The sequence below is a fragment of the Vanessa tameamea genome, chromosome 18 (assembly GCF_037043105.1).
Source record: "Vanessa tameamea isolate UH-Manoa-2023 chromosome 18, ilVanTame1 primary haplotype, whole genome shotgun sequence".
In the NCBI taxonomy this organism is placed as follows: domain Eukaryota; kingdom Metazoa; phylum Arthropoda; class Insecta; order Lepidoptera; family Nymphalidae; genus Vanessa; species Vanessa tameamea.
The window spans coordinates 2,048,898-2,067,530 of NC_087326.1; the positions used below are offsets into that span (position 1 = coordinate 2,048,898).

Here is an 18,633-nt window from a genome sequence, read left to right on the forward strand (position 1 = left end):
ACACGTTTCGCATAATTTCTGGATTACTGATCATAATTCATAGTGTCTTGATTATCCGTTAGTTCATCAATACAATAACACAGCTGTTAAATAATATCATTGCTTCAGAGCAATATAGTCAGCTATAACGTATTTGGATTCGATTTTCAAACACAAACAAACTAAAATATTTCTTCGATCACTTGGGCTATAATTGTATTGTTTTCTACCTCGACCAACATGATTTTAAAATTTTTCGTATCTCTAACCATATGGCGAAAAAGAAAATAGAATTGTTCATCAATATTGATAACGAAAAAGAATTTGAATACATGCTTGCTCATAACTTGGAAAGGCTTATATGTGAGTGTATTATTGATGCTTATAAAAAAAGCTAATATTGTTTTTTTTTTAATTTCTCTATTTTTTTTTAAGTAAAAGAGCATAGTGTTTACTGATGGTCTACGGTAAAGTCTGTGAAAACGTCATTAAATCAATTTAATTATATTTCTACATAAGGTATATATTCTTTTTTCAAAACACCGTAACAATACGTAGAAAATGCAAAGTTATGGATACTATCTCTAACTAGGTTTTTGTGTAAAGGATTATAAAAAATATTAATAAAGTATGCCGACGATTTCGTTATTCTATATTTTACTAGTGACCCGCCCCGGCTTCGCACGGGTGCAATGCTGATACTAAAATATACTACAGAATGTCTTACAACGTTCACAGTTTTACATTCATAAGACAATACAAACTGCTCTGTCCCTGCATTTTAAATCTGTAATATCTTCGAAAATATTCATTTAAATTTCTTGCTGCAAATGCACAATGTACTTAAGGTGCTTAATTGGATAAGGATTAATGCTGTATTGCTTAAAATCGCTTCGAAAATAAGCCACTATTTCTGGTAAAAAGTAAAGGATAAAAAATTGTTATTGTGGGTTATCCTTAAGAGATAGACATATGCCATCGCGGACTTTTTTGAAGACCTTTTTAATGTGTACAATGCTGTAGTACATTATTTCGATCTATCTATATAATCACATTAGAAACCTTAAAAATTATCAGTGTTTCTCTACTATATTGTGCATGTATTATACATATAAACTTTCCTCTTGAATCAATATATCTATTGAAACAAATACGCATCAAAATCCGTTGGGTAATTTTAAAGATCAATGCATACACAGGGACTGACAGCGGTAAGTGACTTTGTTTTATACTATGTAATGTTTTTAGAAATAAAGTTATGGTTCTTGAATAGTTAGTATCAGCACAATATTGTCTAAATTATATTCAAAGAAATATCTTATATCTTTGAATATAATTTAGATGAATGTTACGTCGGAGACTATTATTGGTGATTTTTAGGGTTCCGTACCCAAACGGTAAAAACGGGATTCTATTACGATGATTTCACCGTCTGTCCGTCTCTCTGTCTGTCACCAGGCTGTATCTCAAGAACCGCGATAGCTAGACAGTTGAAATTTTGACAAATTATGTATTTCTGTTGCCGCTATAACAACAAATACTAAAAACAAAATAAAATAAACATTTAAGGGGGGCTCCCATACAACAAACGCGAATTTTAATGTTTCTCAATATTTTATTCCTTGCAATATTACTGTTGACTCGTTTTCGTAGTACCAACATAAAAAGTTAAAAAAGGACGTAAAATCTATTTACAGGTGCTGAATTGCATTCCTCATTTGCTGGACCATGTACAGCTTTAGATCATCTATTTGTCAAAATTAAATTAGACTGGGGAGATGGAAAGGTCGTTTTATTAAGGGTATATTATTTATATATATAATAACGTTGACATCCCGTAGCTGGGTAGCTGTTTTAATTGGGTTAAGTTACGTAGACCGGTCAATGGTGATGATGAGTAGTCACAAGTAGATGTCACTATGAGACATATTGACCATTCACCATGACCATCACGTTATGTACTTACCTTGCGCATAATATCTGTTTCACCGGTTCACTCACTGTTCAAATCGGGTAGGTGATACCTACCTAAACCGGGTTTCACAAACCTTGTAAACACTTAGATTCACCACGCTGTCTCGATAGGTGAATTTTTCCTAATATATGAGATGAATAATTATTGTGAAATTTCCGTTCCCGTTCAAACTTGTACCGAAGATATCTTGGGTTAAAAATATGCATGTTTTGTCTATTGAGCAAATTCATCTCACTTATACACACCACGTGTGTGTGGATGCTTAAATTACTTGTTTTCAGGTGTGTGTCGATGAAATACAATCCCTCAGTCGGTTTCAATGTCAAAGCGAACCGGTGTTTTTGTTTATTGTGGTAAATACTCAATAAATATTATTATTACAAATTAATTACGCCCGTCATCATTATTATGATTTAAGGTTACGAAGTTAGTGAAGGTGGAAGTACTTCTATTACTGTAAAATCTTCTATATATATTTAAAAGTGAAATACCACATACAGATTAATCACGAAATTTCAGAAACTATAACTCCTACAAATTGAATTTTGGGTGGTAGGTTTTTAATAGGCTGTAGACTTCCGCTAAGAACGGATTTTACTACTTACTTCACCATATCAATCACAATATCAAATACAAATTAAACAATTTCAATACAAAGCACATGATTTCAGTAGTGTTTGCAGTGTTTGAACTCAGAATCATCGTTTAAGATTCACGTCCTATAACCACTGGTCTATCACGGTTCGTTATTATAATATATGAAACTTTATCCAAAACGCGCTGCATCGGTTTAGTTATTATTCTGTTAGGGATTACAAAAGTTTCTACTAATTTATTAATATCGAAATGTTTTTCGAATATTTATGATACTAATTTTGAAAATTGGCGACTATTTTATGAATATGTTAAAAATATATTTTTTCTGGATTTGAAAGTGTTACACTTCTGTGATCACCTGTATACAATCTGTATATATATATATATATATATATATATCTATCTGATACAATCTGTAAATTACAGAATAACAAAATAACCAGAGTTTTCCGCGGGGTTAACAACATTTTGTTTGCTGAAGTAGCTAAAAAGGAGATCGAGTATTATAATAAAGGATTTGAAGGTGGCTTAGTAGAGAGACCAAGCTATGAAATAGGTGAAGCATCGCCAGAGGAACAGGTAGCTTATGAGGTAGCAGATAGAGCATATATTAAGAGCAATTATAATATGTAATAATAGCAATTAATTAAATGTTGCCAGCATTCGACGCAATCACGATTTGTATAATAGATATTGCCAATTTTTATCTGTGTTTAAGGCTTCAATGTGAATAATTAAAAACCATGAAATAATTTGAATATCATGTTTAATTAATAATTAGAACACCGTGATTTTTTTAAGCAATACCTACGCTACCTGGGGAATCGATTTATAACGAATTTATACTCGTAAGACGTTAATCACGCGTTTGTCACGTGACTAACCATTTACAAACAAAACAAATATCTACTACGTCTTTTCTGTTACTTACTTTTAGTAATTATTTTATCGATGTGATAATTAAAAGAGTTATGTTTTTCTCTGACAACTCTCTTCGTATCTCACTAGTCAAATGTTAAAATCCGACTAACTAGACTAGATTCACGATTCTAGGCGATTCACTGCGTTTGATGCGCGTAACCTTTAAATGTTATTGTAATAGTAAATGTACTTTCGGACATTAAATGGTCGTGTTCTGCGGTGTGTTTCGAGTATACAGAATAGCTTTACTGTATACAGAAAGAATTTAAACACAAAGTTATTTATTATTAAAGGAATGGCTGAAGACACGTTTGTTGGCGAGACAAGAAGAAGAAATGCTTGCGGTGACTCAAAGAAATCAACGCCAAGCAGCACGGAAACGTCACAGAGCTGAACTAATGGTGCCCCATTTGAAGCACATCAACTTTGTCCTTTTCTGGCCTCATGCGAAACATGCCCATCCAGAATTGTATGAGAGATGGGATATTAATAGTTTAGTTAATTTGATAATCTTTTTTCCTCCTAATAAATCTACCGGTGAACGTAGCAACTTTTTGAACAATTCTTGGACTTTTCCAAAATTTATCGGTGATTAGAACAGTTGAATTAAGCGAAAATTACCACCAATGAATTATTGGATTAAATTGTGTTTATAATTTAACTCAAAAAAAGGATGATGAAGAAACCTGCATGTATCGGATGAAAATCTGCCACATATGTCTGCAACAAACATTGTATTTGCTATGTGTACTTTTTCACTTTAAATTATGAACACAACTTTAGCACAGGAAAACTCATCGATTCATGACTTGATTTCAAACGGTGATCGGTGATTCAGATTCACTTGATGTATTCACTGATCAGTATCACTGTGTCCATTAGAAGTATGCCATTATTATTGATTATTAAAAAGATAACTATTTATTTAATATTAAAGTCAGTCGAAATCACGTGACGTATTTTTTGCTGGTTAAGGGAACAAGTATACTATTGATAAATTATTTTTGCAGATATAGTTATGGTAGGTCGTGAAGAGATTTATTTGACCAAGGAAATTGCGGAAGACGTACTCTATGCTGGGGATGCCCCGCTCAACGAAGCTTCTCTGCATATGTTACTGTCTGGTCCGGCGCTTGCTATTTGTTTCAGACTATTGGACGAGGATAAACATTTTGTATGTTAGTATTCAATAGTACAACGATTTATATTTTGGTTCGTGATTCCCAATTCATGATACGTTGTTGTTTATTTTAGCTTTTTCTTGACTGAGATAATGACGTATTTATAAAGTAATTACGCAATCAACAATAGAAATCTCTTGCAGAATGTTCCCAGAAAACTTTTTGGATTATAACGTAAATTTAAATTGTATCGTAGTTAAGTATTTGCCAAAGAACAATATTTTTCTTGAAGTACCAGGAAAAAGTAATTTCGAACAAAATGGTCTAAGCAAAAATTTAATTATGCAATGATATTGGTAGAAAAAGTAACTACTGAGTTTCTTGCGAGTACTTCCTGATAGAATTTACATTTTTGCATGTATTAAGGAAATTGTGCTGTTGTTCTTTTAACGATCCAGTTGTTAAATTGTTTAATTTTTGTTGGATATGGAAATAACATAAAACAGTTGATCTTGCACGTGAGTTATTTCGGTCCGTCTTGGACATTCTGACACATCAGATATACATATATATCTCATAGAGTGAGGGGACAGAGAGGGAAGTATGTCTTACTCAGGTGAATAGTTTTATACAATTTAATAATCTGATTTTAGCCTTGGTGCGCAGAATTCTTTATGAGGAACTAGCACCGTTAGATGAATCTAAGTCACTAAATGAACAATTTCCTAGAAAGACTGCATTTGATTTGTATAAAACCTTCAGCCCTGCTAAGGAAGATGTTTTGCGTAAGCGTCACGAAGATAAGTTGAAAAGAAGGGTAACACATTTACAATTTTCAAGCATCTTAACCATTTACTAGTTACTCGCCCTGGTTTTGCACGGGTAAAATAAGGGTCTATATAATGTTTTTATATTAAAGGACAATAATACAAATATTCATTTTTTTTATATAAGTTTATATTCGTAAATGTAGCAAAGGAATGCTTATTTAGTAAATATATCTTAACATCATTAATGGATTGAAAAGTTCAATATATTTATATAATTTTTAACAAGCTTTAACCATCATTTGAATCTAAAATTGTATGTTGATTTTACAGGACAAAATTCAATGTAAAACTACTAGAATGCAATGAAATGAATATTATTCTTATTAATTCTTAGGACGAAGCATTAGAGAAAAGAGCAAGGCGACTGTCAGAGATGCAACGCTTAGCGAGACAAGCTATTGAAGACGCAATCCAAGCTAAGCGCGCTCAACGGGAACAACAAAAGCTTCAGCTGCTTAAAGCTGGCGTACGTAATTCTGATATAATAAGTGAAAAGCGCTTTGTGAACTATTTTGTGGAGATTATAAATGTTTTTCTATTAATCTTTTGAGATCTTACCATAATTATGCAGTTAGACCAATAGCGTGTTTGAAGTCACGTGACCTCTGAACATTATATTAATATCTAACTAGTTTTATTTACATAATGTAATGTTTATTATGTACGAAATATAGTTTCGTAAATACAAAAACTTTTCATAAATTAAAACCTCTCTTGTTCTCCAATTATTAAATGATAATTTTCTTTCACCATATAAAACTGTTATTTTATAATTGTGAAAGCACATAAAATAGCAGTGTTATATGAAATTCTCACCCACTAAAATCACTGGGATGGCTAACTTTGACACCTCGATTGTGTAGATATAACGCATCAGCGGACTTACTTTGCTTTGCTCGTGGCATGGCTGAGCTCTACTCGGTTGGTAAAGATAACCTCGCGTAAGGCAGCGAGACACAATCCAGACGGCATTTGGGGTCTTTTTTCGTTTTCTCTTCGCCGTCTCCTTATAGACCATGACAGTTACACAGAAAGAGGTCATGGATCTCCGATCCGATTGCCTGCGGAGCATCACCAGCACTATTGCTTGGAAGGAAAGGTCTCATCCAACCCCATGGACCAGGATCTGTCTCTTGTCACAGTATTAATGTCAATGTGACCGCTTATCATCAGGTCCAATAACTAGTCTGTTTTCTTATTTTAAATAAAGAAATAACGATAAAAAGTAACGTATAGATATGGTGCCAGTGAATAGTTTAAATAAAAAATACTTTTACAGAATTTATCAGCATTGGAAAAGCTTCGCCAGGAACCTTTTGATGAGAGAGTCGATATCGTCGTACCTGAGGTTAGTTGCATTAAATTATTATTCATAGTTATTTAGAGTTTGGAATATGTTCACTATTTTTTTATTTAATAAACATTGAAATGGGCTTTTTGTTTTGACATAACGCTTTTGTAAAGTTAAAACTGCAATAGGGACACATTTGTAATAAATGTTTTTGTTTAAAAGTAAATAAATAATGGATGTATACAGGGTTATTGGTAATTCGACGTATTCCCGTTGGGAGGTGATAGGACCACTGAACGAATTTGATGAAATTTTGTATGAAGCTAGCTTGAACCTCAAGGAAAGACAAACACTAAGATACAAATATACGGGAAGTCGCCTGAGTCAGATTGAGGATATTTTTTGTTTCTTATAGAGATTTAAAAAATAAAAGAGGATTCGTAACTTTTTTCTTATGTTATACGAGGCAAACGAGCAAGAGGCTCACCTGATGGAAAGCAATTACCGCCGTCCATGGACATCTTGCAGGAGCCTTGCCGGCCTTTAATCTGTTGTATAGCTGTGTTTACATGTTTTTTTTTTTTTTTGTTACTAGCGACCCGGCTTCGCAAGGGTGCAATTTATTACTAATTATAAATTTAGTCCACGAATTGACATCAATCTATGCTAATTTGTTTATTGTCCGGAATTATTGATCCAATTCTAAAAATGTTTTCACAGGTAGAAAGTAAATAATTCTCGAGTGCTTTAGGCTGTAAATTATATTTGTATCATAAATTTTCCTTTATTTATTGGCTAATTTCATAACACTAGGTCAAAGGAAAGTACATTGTAGGTTTTGATTCCCTTTACGATTGTATGGGAAAAGCGAAATATAGAGGTTTGATATTTCACACCTCAAAGGGACATCAGGCCTCAGTTTTTTTTTATTCATTTCAATTTTATGCCTCTACGCTTTTCTGACAAAAAGTGTCTCGAATGACAGACAAACAGACGGACAGACGGACTACGAAGTGCTCATATAAGGGTTCCTTTTTTCTTAGAGGTAAGGTGACCCTAAAAATGGAACGAACATGAAAAACCCTATGGGTTGACTTAATTTGGCATATTTTATGCATGACATGTTTTTATTAAAAATGAAATAAAAAAGCTAAAACTGGTTAAAATGCGGACAGAACCTAACACTTTTAACATAATATCTATAATACTTTCAATATATAGTTTTAGATTACTATTTATGCAAAAACTAATAGAAACAGACTAACGAACTTTAGATATTAAAAAGTTTTCAGCATATTGAATATTAAACGTAGCTTAATACTTGAATACTTCAAATTCCGTCTTTCTCGACTGCATCATTGGTCTAAGGTATGGTATAAGGCAGATGTTAAGGTCTTGGGCTTACATCCTGGGTAAGCTTAATAAAAAAAAACTCATCCCAATGAACATCCCATGAAAAACAACCCCAATTCTAAATAGAAACTCCAGTGTCTACTAGCAGGAGTATAATTATCATCAAATTTTTGTTATTAACTAATCGTGTAATGGATGTGATATCCCATCGAAAAAAACTATAACGTTGGTCTTTTCCTCATAAACATACTACCTAAACACCGATTGTCATATTAGCGATCGGTGTTTAGAAGTATGTTTATGAAGAAAAGGTCAATATCGTTCCAAACCTTTGTCCTAAGTTATACCTTCTTAGGTGATGAATTTTCAAGAAATCTTTATCATCTGTATTTAATTCAATAATATAAACCTAAATACCGATTTCCATATTTCTAACAAGAAATGACGAATTTGCAGACGAACTTTTATTTCCAGTTAGAAATGATTTTTGAAATATCCTCTATTAGTGCTTACTTACGTTCCATACGGAATTTCAGTGCAAAATGTCATATTGTTGATTTAGACTATCCGCTATATAGTAGTCAGAAATTTCCAAATTTCATTAAGTACCTTATGTTACAGTACTAGGTTTGTAAGATCAACATATATTAGTGATCGTGAATTATTTCAGGAGCTTCCTGAAGAAGAAGAAAGTAGTGAGGAAGAAAATTATGACGAATATTTTCCGCCAGCCGGACTTGTTATACCAGGATTCTATGCACCACCAAACGATATAGCTAAAGCGAATGGCCTCGCTATATTATTTCCCATCGTAAGTGATCATTACATTTACCAAGCGCTGCGAATCAAATGTAGTCGCGATGGTGAAGTATCTGAAAATCTGCAGTAAATCTTTTTAACTAAAAGAGATGGCCATATTTGTAAACAAGTGTAATAGCCACCGTGATTATCTTTGTTAATAAGAGATAGCTATTTGAAATGTCGTTCATCTCGTTTCGACTATTTTTGTTTTAACTTGTTACTTAGTGATTAGTTTTGCTTATTGTTTGATGTGATTAGAATTTCTGTAATGAAAGAAATCACGGCGTAATAGGATCGTGGCCTTTTGTTGAAAAGTTGGAGTCGATATGGCCTTCAAATCACTTAGGGCTTTGTGCAAGCCCGTCTGGATAGGCACCACACAATCATTATATCTAAATTCTACCACCAGACCAGAACACAACAATACCAAGTGGTATTGTTGTGTTCCGGTATGAAGGGTGGGTCAGTCAGTGTAACTGTATACACAAGGGACGTATCATCTTAGTTCCCAAGGTTGGTGGTACATTAGCGATGTAAGGTTGGTTAATATATCTTAAAACACCAATGTCTATGGGCGATAGAGACGTACCACCTAAACATCAGGTGGCCAATTTTCCTGACCGCTTTTTTCTTATGCTCTATTTGATTATTAAGACAAGGAGTAGAAAGAAATATCTTCAATATGTTGATTACATTACTTTTGATATGAAACGATAGGACTTTCTATAAATGTTAATTTATGTTTTAAAATGAAAATCATAATAATATATGTTTCATAAAATCTTTCTTCTTTGTAAGTACGAGTCGAATTATAAGACTACAGATTCTTTGTCATGCTCTGTCCATGATTTTAAGTGAATATTTCAGTTAGTATCAGAAAATGTGACTCCTGAACCGGAATATCTTCCACCACACGTCTTAGTCATGATCGACATGGTGAAGCGATACAAAGCTATTGAAACTATGGCGAACTACAAGAAGGAAATTATACATGTATGTGATTTATATTATAACTAGTTGATCAATGTGTTTTTATACACGCCAGCTCCCGTGGGTCTGGTGGTGGTGGGTGGGTTTTTATGTTATATAGCCGTTATGTTACTTGGTGTTAGGACTTCTCTGGCTAGGTACCACATATTCACCATAATTTTGTTCTATTGCCAAGTAGCACTAAGTATATTTTGTGCTCAAGTTTAAATGGCGAGTGAGCCAGTGTACAGGAACAAGGGACATAACATCTTAATTTCCAAGGTTGCCCCACCGGCGTTGGTTATGTAAGGAATGATTAAAACTTCATACGGACACAAAGTCAATGGGCAGTGATAAGCACTTTCGATCAGGGGGCCTGTTTGTCTACTGATGTCATAAACAGCCTACTCTACAACTTTACTGTATTAATATAGATAATAAAATGAAGAGGTGAATTTTGTTTGTTTTAATTTATCGGATTTACACAAAAATCAACATGAACACAATATTGCATACTCGTAACGCTATTTCATTAAGTCCAAAAGGTGTTTGAAAGAGATTGTTTTCTTAACGTTAACCACCTTTGTTCGTGTAATTTTGCTTATAAAGTCAAAATTTATAAGTGTTGAATGAATGTGTTTAATTGAACTCGGTAACTTAATACTACTATTTTTATCAGTACCTATGTTTTCATCGACAATTTAATTTTTTAGATGGGAATTTTCAAAGCAACTTGTCCTACTGATGCTGTCCACATTGCGTACAGCGTTAAGCAGTTTGATAGCAAGCAACGAAATCATGATTTGTTAGTTTGACACATTTTACTACTTTTAGGGGGCAAAATGCATTTGATAATTGTCGGAGTGACAAATTATTACAATTAATTTTATTATTGCAGTAATTGTTTGTTTAATACAAACGTTTTATTTTGAACTAGCTACCCGCCCCACTATGCATGCAATACTGACAATAAATTTACTACAGAAAGTCATTATATAAAAAGTTCATAGCTTTTTGTCATTAAACAATATATACATATGTCTGCATTTTAAATCTGTAATATCTTCGAAAATATTCATTTGAATTACATGCTGTAATGGGACTTATTGATCTATATGAAATGCACAATGTATTTAAGGATTAATGTTGTATTGCTTAAAATCGTTTCGAAAATAAGATTTCTCGTAAAAAGTAAAGAATAAAATATGGTTATTGTGGGTTATCCCTAAGAAATAGATATATACCATCGCAGACTTTTTAGAAGACCTTTTTAAGGTGTACAATACAGTTGCACATTATTATGATCAACCTCGTAGGGTTCAGTCAGCGTTTGAAGTGTAAGTGCTAAAATGTGTTTATTTACGACATCGCATTAAACCCCTAAAATTTTCATCAGAATTCAGTGTTTCTCTACTATATTGTGCACGTAGTATACATATAAACCTTCCTCTTGAATCACTCTATCTATTAAAAAAAACCGCATCAAAATCCGTTGTGTAATTTTAAAGATCTAAGCATATACAGGGACAGACAGACAGCGGTAAGCGACTTTATTTTATACTATCTAATGATTCTAAGGGTTATAAATTAAAAATGTCTTTCTGTAAATTAGTCTGTGTTATCAAACAGACATACCTAAATAAAGCTACCCGAAATATATTTTCATTTGTCAATAATTTCAGGGAGAGTTTGAAATTAGCGTTCATGGTGTCCGTTAAATCAGACTTAGCGTTGCTAGAGCTAACAGATTTGATCCCGTTCCACGTCAGCCGTGACCCAACTGTAGGTGAAGTTGAATGTACGGCATTATTTTCCGTTGACTATAGTGATCATTACAATGAATTTGAAGATTTCGGTATTATTAATAAATATAATAAAACGTAATTGCAGTTTAAATACAGAAATTAAAAAGAAATGTACGGATTTGTGCAAGCCCGTCTGGGTATCACTCACTCATCATATATCCTCCAAGCAGTAATACTTGGTATTGTTGTGTTCTGGTTTGAAGGGTAAATTAAAAATGCACAGGGAACATATCTTAGGTCTCAAGGTTGGTGGCGCATTGGTTATGTAAGAAATTATTGAATATTCATACGACAACAATATTTATGGACAGCGGGGACCACCAACCCTCGAATGTCACATTTGCCAACCGATGTCATAAAAAATATATATTTAAGGAATCAAATTAGAAAATTGTCTAACCTATGCTAAGAGTACCATCAAACTATGACACAGGAATTGGAAGTAGCAACAAATATTGCTTACATGGTAGGGGAGAAGTGGCATGAAAGAGCCAGGTTTCTAAAGGGACCAAAAAAGGATACTTAAAATTAAGAAAGTGATGATATTTTTTTCTTAAATTATTATTCATTTATTAAAGAAGATAATTTAATACGAAAAAACCTTGAATACTATTGAAAAATCACCGAAATATTAATTTAAAAAAAATATGTCTTCTGGCTCTTTCATAACATATCGGTATTGAAAGAGCCACTAAATGTTATGAAAAAGCCAGTCTGTTTTATAAAGTATAATTATAAGAATAATGCAAATTAATAATAAGTACACTATTACAAATAAAACTAAAAGACATATTTTTTAAAAACTCATTTTTAACTAAATTAAAACCAATATTTATACTTTTTTTTTATTCCACCAGATATTTTAAATTAAATTTTAACTAACGCTTTAATTTCAATACATTATTTAGTCATATCTTAAATGTTAGGAAATTAGGAATACATAACGTAATTTTTTTAATATAAGAAACATTTCTAGCAAAAAACAAACATTTTTGTAAGCCACAGGATTCCCAAGCAATATCAGATATTTTCTGTATAGAAACCAATGTTATCACTGTTTTCATATGACTTGATTTGTATTTTATTTACTGTTTTGTGGTCATTTTTTTAATTATAATTTTGTTTCTTTCCATTAGAATTTTTTTCTTCAATTGTTTTCTTTTTGGGAGTGTCAGCAACAGCCAGCTCTTTCAAGGCCCAATCACCCGGCTCTTTACCTTATGTTTTAAAAAAATATAACTCTTAAAATAACAACAATATCAAAACTTTTGAGGCTTCGTTTTTACGCAGCTGCAAGGCCAAATATATGCACAAACTCAATCTATAATCCATTTACCTATAGTTGTTTACAATAAAATACCAAAAAATAAGTTAAATGAAGTAATATACTTTATTTTTTAGTACTAAAAACTTTGAATCGATATGCTAGCGTTCGTTGGTTTCGGCGGACTTTGAAATATTTGTGGGTGGCGGGAAATCAGTATTGTCACTTAAAAATTAAATCAGCAACCAAATCCGTTTATAAACTAGACGTTGATAAACCAGACGTTGATAAACTAAATATAATGCAAGTGGCTCTTTCAAAACCTGGCTCTTTCATGCCACTTCTCCCCTACACTCTCAGTGCGCCGCCAATCATAGCATTAAATTTTTACGCTTGAGGTTATCAAACCGACTCACTTTACTTTCAAAATAGAACAGCGACACAAATTATTTGACCATTCACTCATTATCGTAGAATAGATAATGAGCCTGTGGCGACCTAGTCCTTTAGAATATAGTGATCATAATAACTTGGAACTCCAAATTTGGCGCTTTTCTTACAATTTATAAATATAATAAAATTTTACTAAAAAATTCTGGGTATTATTGTTCTTTCCAGTTTACAAGCCATTTGACTATTATTATTGATTATATTATTGATTTTCAGCAATACAGCATTAGTCTTTATCAAATTAAGTAACTTAAATACACTGAGTATTTAATATAGATCAATATGGTCCCACGGCATGTAATTTAAATGAATGTTCTTGAAGATATTACAGATTTAAAATGCAACGATATTTTGCTTTGTATTGTCTAATGAAAAAAAAGTTTTGAACGTTGTATATAAAGACATTCTGTCATGTTTATTATCAGTATTGCACCCGTGCGAAGCCGGGGCGGGTCGCTAGTATATAATAATAGTAAATATTAAAGAGAAAGAAAGAAAGAATGAGGAAGAGATAATATAGATTAAACCAAGGAATATTATCATTAAAATACGAACATTAGAAATAGGTAATATAAAATAACTTTCCTGTTACTAACGAAAATTACAACTTAATTTTGTATAATTAAACAAGTGAAATACGACAAAGTTATGTATAAGTGAAAATCAATTAGTATGTATATTATATCTTTATTTAAAAAAAAAGAATTTACAAATACGATATCTTTTTTACAGTGTAACAATAAAAAAAATATAATTCGAATATAAATGATGAATTATTCATTAAAAAAATCACTTAGTACAACTATTCATTATACAGTGAAGTATATATGTATATTACGTTCTTATTTAACAAGATCTGGATCAGCACCATGGCGATATGAACGCAATACAAACTTATTCAAAAACGATGTCTGATCTTGCACAGCTTTTAGAATCTTCTGACTAGTAATCAAAAGCCTTTCATCTATCATATATTTTGCTTGAGGATCTGATATAAATCCTACTTCTTGTTTACACGGAATCCCTTCTATCGAATGTCCACTTATAGTTGAAACTAAAACAGTTGGATACATCTTCGAATATCCGTTGTTGAAGTCAGATAATGCCTTCGCGAGCCAATCACAAGAAAGTTGATTGTCATCCAAATAAACTTTTAAATTGTATTTATGTGTTAGCCAGCTGTCACGATCAATGAAATTTAAACCATTGTGCCGCAAAGACAGCACGCTTAAAAACTTTAAATCCATAAAAACCTTTGAATCTAACAGTTCGATTTCATTATAGGACAGATCCAAGTTCAATAGCTCAGTTAATCCCCGGAAAACACCAAACTCGATCGATTTTATTCGATTGTGAGATAATCTTAGTGTTTTCAATTGATTGACGCGATGAAATGCCGACGGGCCAATGACTCGGATATCATTAAAACTTAAATCCAAACATACAATAGAATTAGGTAATTGTAAAGACGATTCATCTAATTCTTGAATAAAGTTCTTACTCATATCCAGTTTTGTGAGATTGCGTTGGTCCGCTAATCTTATTAAATATGCATCTGATATGTTATTAGAGCTGAGAATAAGTTCAGTCAATCCTAACGCCTCATCTACAGGTATATATATGGTTGATAAGCCATTGTTTGAGAGATCCAAGACTCCGCCTTCAGAATGAAAAGTTATCCTCAGGTTATGGATTTCTTCGATATAATTATAAGTCACATTAAGATTTTTTAACCTATAAGTATTTGATAGTGATTGATCCGGGAAATAATCCATTAAATTGTGCGATAAATCCAAGTTTTGCAAATTATGCATCAGTGAGAAACTTTCGTAGTACAAACTATTTAATGAATTGCAACTCAAATTTAAATATTTAACGTACATGAGATCCTCTGAGTTTACGTTGAAACTCAATAGTTTATTATTTGATAAATCCAATGAAGCAAGTCGACCGATTGAATGAAAGGCGTTGTATTCGATGTGGCTTATGGAGTTCTTAGATAAATCCAGCTGAGTTATTAGCTGGACTTCATTTTTTAATAACTTTTTTTTGAATCTATCATAAAAATCGGTAGCATTATGCAGCAAGACAATTTGATTTTCTGATAAAATGATTCTGAAAATTGATCCATCGTCAAAGTGATCCCAGTGCCTTGAAAATATTATAGGTTGTAGAATTTCTATTTTATTATTAGAAATATCGAATGTTTGTAAATGGTTAATTGTTTTCAAAGATTCCATATCAATATTTTCGATCTGATTATGCCTCAAGTATAAATGTTGCAGATTTGTTAAATTGTTCATAGCACCGTTAAGATATAAAATATTGTTGTTGTTCAGTCTCAGAACAACTAGATTGGTTAGATTGCAAAACGGCTCCTCACTTAATTCTTTAATTAAATTATGAGACAGATCTAATTCTTGTAGACTTGTAAGAGCTTCAAATGTATAACCAGGCACTTCTTCTATCAAATTGAATGCCAGTGATAATTTACGCATTTTAAATGGACGTATATCAAATTGAAAGATTTCTTCGATTTCAGATAGGCTATTGTGAGATAGATCAATACTTTCTAAATTGATAAGATTTCGAAATGGGCTATCGTTTATCTTTTGCATGTTGCTATAAGTAAGGTATACGTTTCTGAGGCGATGCATGCTATCCAAAAATGGTAGATCGGTTCGTGGCCAATTACCAAACATTCTCAGGGTTGTAATCATGGAAAGAAAATCAGTGTCTGCCTTGAGATTGAAGCTGTCTGTAGCATTTCGAAGAGTGACGTCTATCTTAATGTCAAAGTTGGCGGCACCCGTGCATTCATTGTCGAGCCTTATGTCCTTTATTGTTTCAATACATTCAATTCGATAGGAACATTTTTTAATTCCATGTATCTTATCTTTCGGACAGTAGCAGAGGACAGTTGTCGATGCGATCAGTATTAGAATTATGATTATAACTGAAAATATATTAAAATATAACTTACTTGCGTTCGAAAACAAAAATATTTAAAAATCGAATTAGATACATGTAAACTAGATTATAATGCAATGAGATACAAGAGACGAAGGTAAAGTTAAATAAATGCTAGTAAAAATATTAACCAAATTATCAAGATCGAATATTTTTTATTGTAGGCCGACGGGAAAATAACTTGAAGCTAAGTGTGGAACCACCACTTCAAAAAATTGGGCTGTTTGTAATATTAACTTTTCCTTACACGGCCGATATAAGTTCAGCCTTTGAAGCTAAGATATTATGTCCCTTGTGTCTATAGTTAGACAGGCTCACCACTGTTCAAACCGGAACACAATAGTAAGTAATGATGTTTGTTAGTAGGTGGTACTGAACCAAACAGGCTTGAACGAAGCCCTACTACCAAATTAGACATTACATTCTATCGATAACCATATCATGCGATAGGCTTCTGAAATCTAGTTTAAACTAATAAGATCTACTTGATAATATCCATTACTAAGAAATTTCCACTAAAGCGATATACTAAAAATCCAGCTAGTGACCTCTATTCGAGTTTTTACAATACTTCATACATTCAACTGTAATACAGTTATAACATAGTAGCATCGACAGTAAACTGTCTTGTTATTACAGTTGATAAAAAAAAAAAAAATTATTACCTTGCTTCATGATGTTTGCATATTAGATCTGGCAATTACTCTGAAATAGAAAAATAAAAAAAATATATTTAGATCGACTTAACATACCCATTCTTGTTTGTAAGTCATGATTAAACTGCATTTTGTACACGTTATAAATTATTCTCCTCGCTTCAATTATTATTAAATATCATATTTAAATCAAATACTTCATTCTAAAAAAAGGCGAAGTCAAGATACTTGCTACGATAAAAGAGACGCCTAGTAAAAACAAATTTCTGACTCAAGAGACTCGTGTTATTTTGATAATATTGCTTTTCTAAATCAAATAATTGTTAAATAAAAAAATATCATTAATTACTAACAGACTTAGAAATCCAACTTTAATAAATAAATTATTTAAGTAGTTTATTGATATGATGTAATATCTTAACCTTATTTTTTTAAATAATCAACTTGATGTTGGTATAATTGATATATTATTAAAGTGATTAAACAAGCATTTAAATATAAATTTGAGCCAACTGATTTTGTTACAAATGAGTTATTTTGTGACAAACATATCAGGATTGCAAAAACTTTTAGAAGAAAGCCAAAAAAGTGAAACGAAATTATTACAATTCAAAAAAAACCTCTTTTAGTTATTATCAAAACTATTCATACTTTTATTATGTTACGTTAATATGGCCTGACTCACCTAAATCCAGATATCTTATTTAGGTATGTGTAGATGAATAGTACAGTGGTACATGCTACGTCGAACTCCAAAGTCCAATGTCGTGAGCGTTATTAAATTTGATGCGAGCTAAATTTGCTGACTACCAGAAAAAGGAACGTCGGTATTTTGTCATTGAAAAATGTTAACAGATGGTTACTATTTTATATTTTTTATTAATCGTCCTTATTTTCCTCACCTACAAAGGATGTTTTATAATATGTCTGTATTTATATAATAGGTAGCCGGACAAATGAGCCGCTGATGGTAAGTGATCAATACTGTCCATAAACATTGGCATGGTAAAAAGTTGCAAGCGTCCCTTACGTCGTCAATCCGCAACCAAGTTACAAAGGCTTACTCACTCTTCTAACCGGAACACAAGAATCATAAGTACTGCTGTTTGGCGGTAAAATATCTGACGAATACTTGGTACTTACCCAAACGAGCTTGCACAAAGCCCTACCGCGAATTATGACGAAATCATTATATTCATAAAAATAAATACGTATATACACTAATGGTGACATATTTTTGAGGTTAATAGGCTCCAACATTGCTGGACCAATCACCGTGAAAATGGGAACATATGTAAAAGTACTTTTATTATTACGTATAGAAGGTTTTTGTAGTATAGTTTATTCCAAACGACTAGAAAAGACAAATAAATATATATATATGTACATATATGGAGTTGAGTGGAGCAGGCAGTAAACTTACGACCATCCAATATTATTAAATTCACATCTAATCAAATAACTGATCTTTGACTTTCTAGCTACACAGCTATGAAGCCTCATGGTGTGTTATGTTATAGTATATTTATATTATTGTAGATGTGTTATTATTATCTCATATATTGTGAATACTAACTATAAATCATGACTTTAGATATCATAATAATATAAAGAGCAGCCTTTTTCGTTTTGCATCGTATTATTGTTACAA

General features: G+C 32.1%; 2 protein-coding genes across 2 annotated transcripts; one reads left to right on the top strand and one right to left on the bottom strand.

Annotated features, from left to right (window-relative positions):
• Nucleotides 1–251: 251 nt before the first annotated feature.
• On the top strand, nt 252–11,721 carry LOC113401017 (thioredoxin domain-containing protein 3 homolog). Its single transcript, XM_026640724.2, has 13 exons — nt 252–342; nt 1,677–1,780; nt 2,236–2,307; nt 2,978–3,130; nt 3,766–3,964; nt 4,483–4,650; nt 5,247–5,410; nt 5,758–5,889; nt 6,703–6,771; nt 8,738–8,878; nt 9,736–9,861; nt 10,551–10,642; nt 11,520–11,721. The coding sequence occupies exons 1-13, from the start codon at nt 252–254 to the stop codon at nt 11,719–11,721; spliced, it is 1,713 nt and encodes a 570-aa protein (XP_026496509.2).
• Nucleotides 11,722–14,027: 2,306 nt separating this feature from the next.
• LOC113401020 (leucine-rich repeats and immunoglobulin-like domains protein 2) lies at nt 14,028–17,772 on the bottom strand. The gene is made up of 3 exons (XM_026640725.2): nt 17,668–17,772; nt 16,992–17,031; nt 14,028–16,312 (listed from the first exon to the last, which is right to left on the bottom strand). Exons 2-3 carry the CDS (start codon nt 16,999–17,001, stop codon nt 14,199–14,201), a joined length of 2,124 nt encoding a protein of 707 aa, XP_026496510.1. The 5' UTR covers nt 17,002–17,031; nt 17,668–17,772; the 3' UTR covers nt 14,028–14,198.
• Between the last annotated feature and the right edge of the window lie 861 nt (nt 17,773–18,633).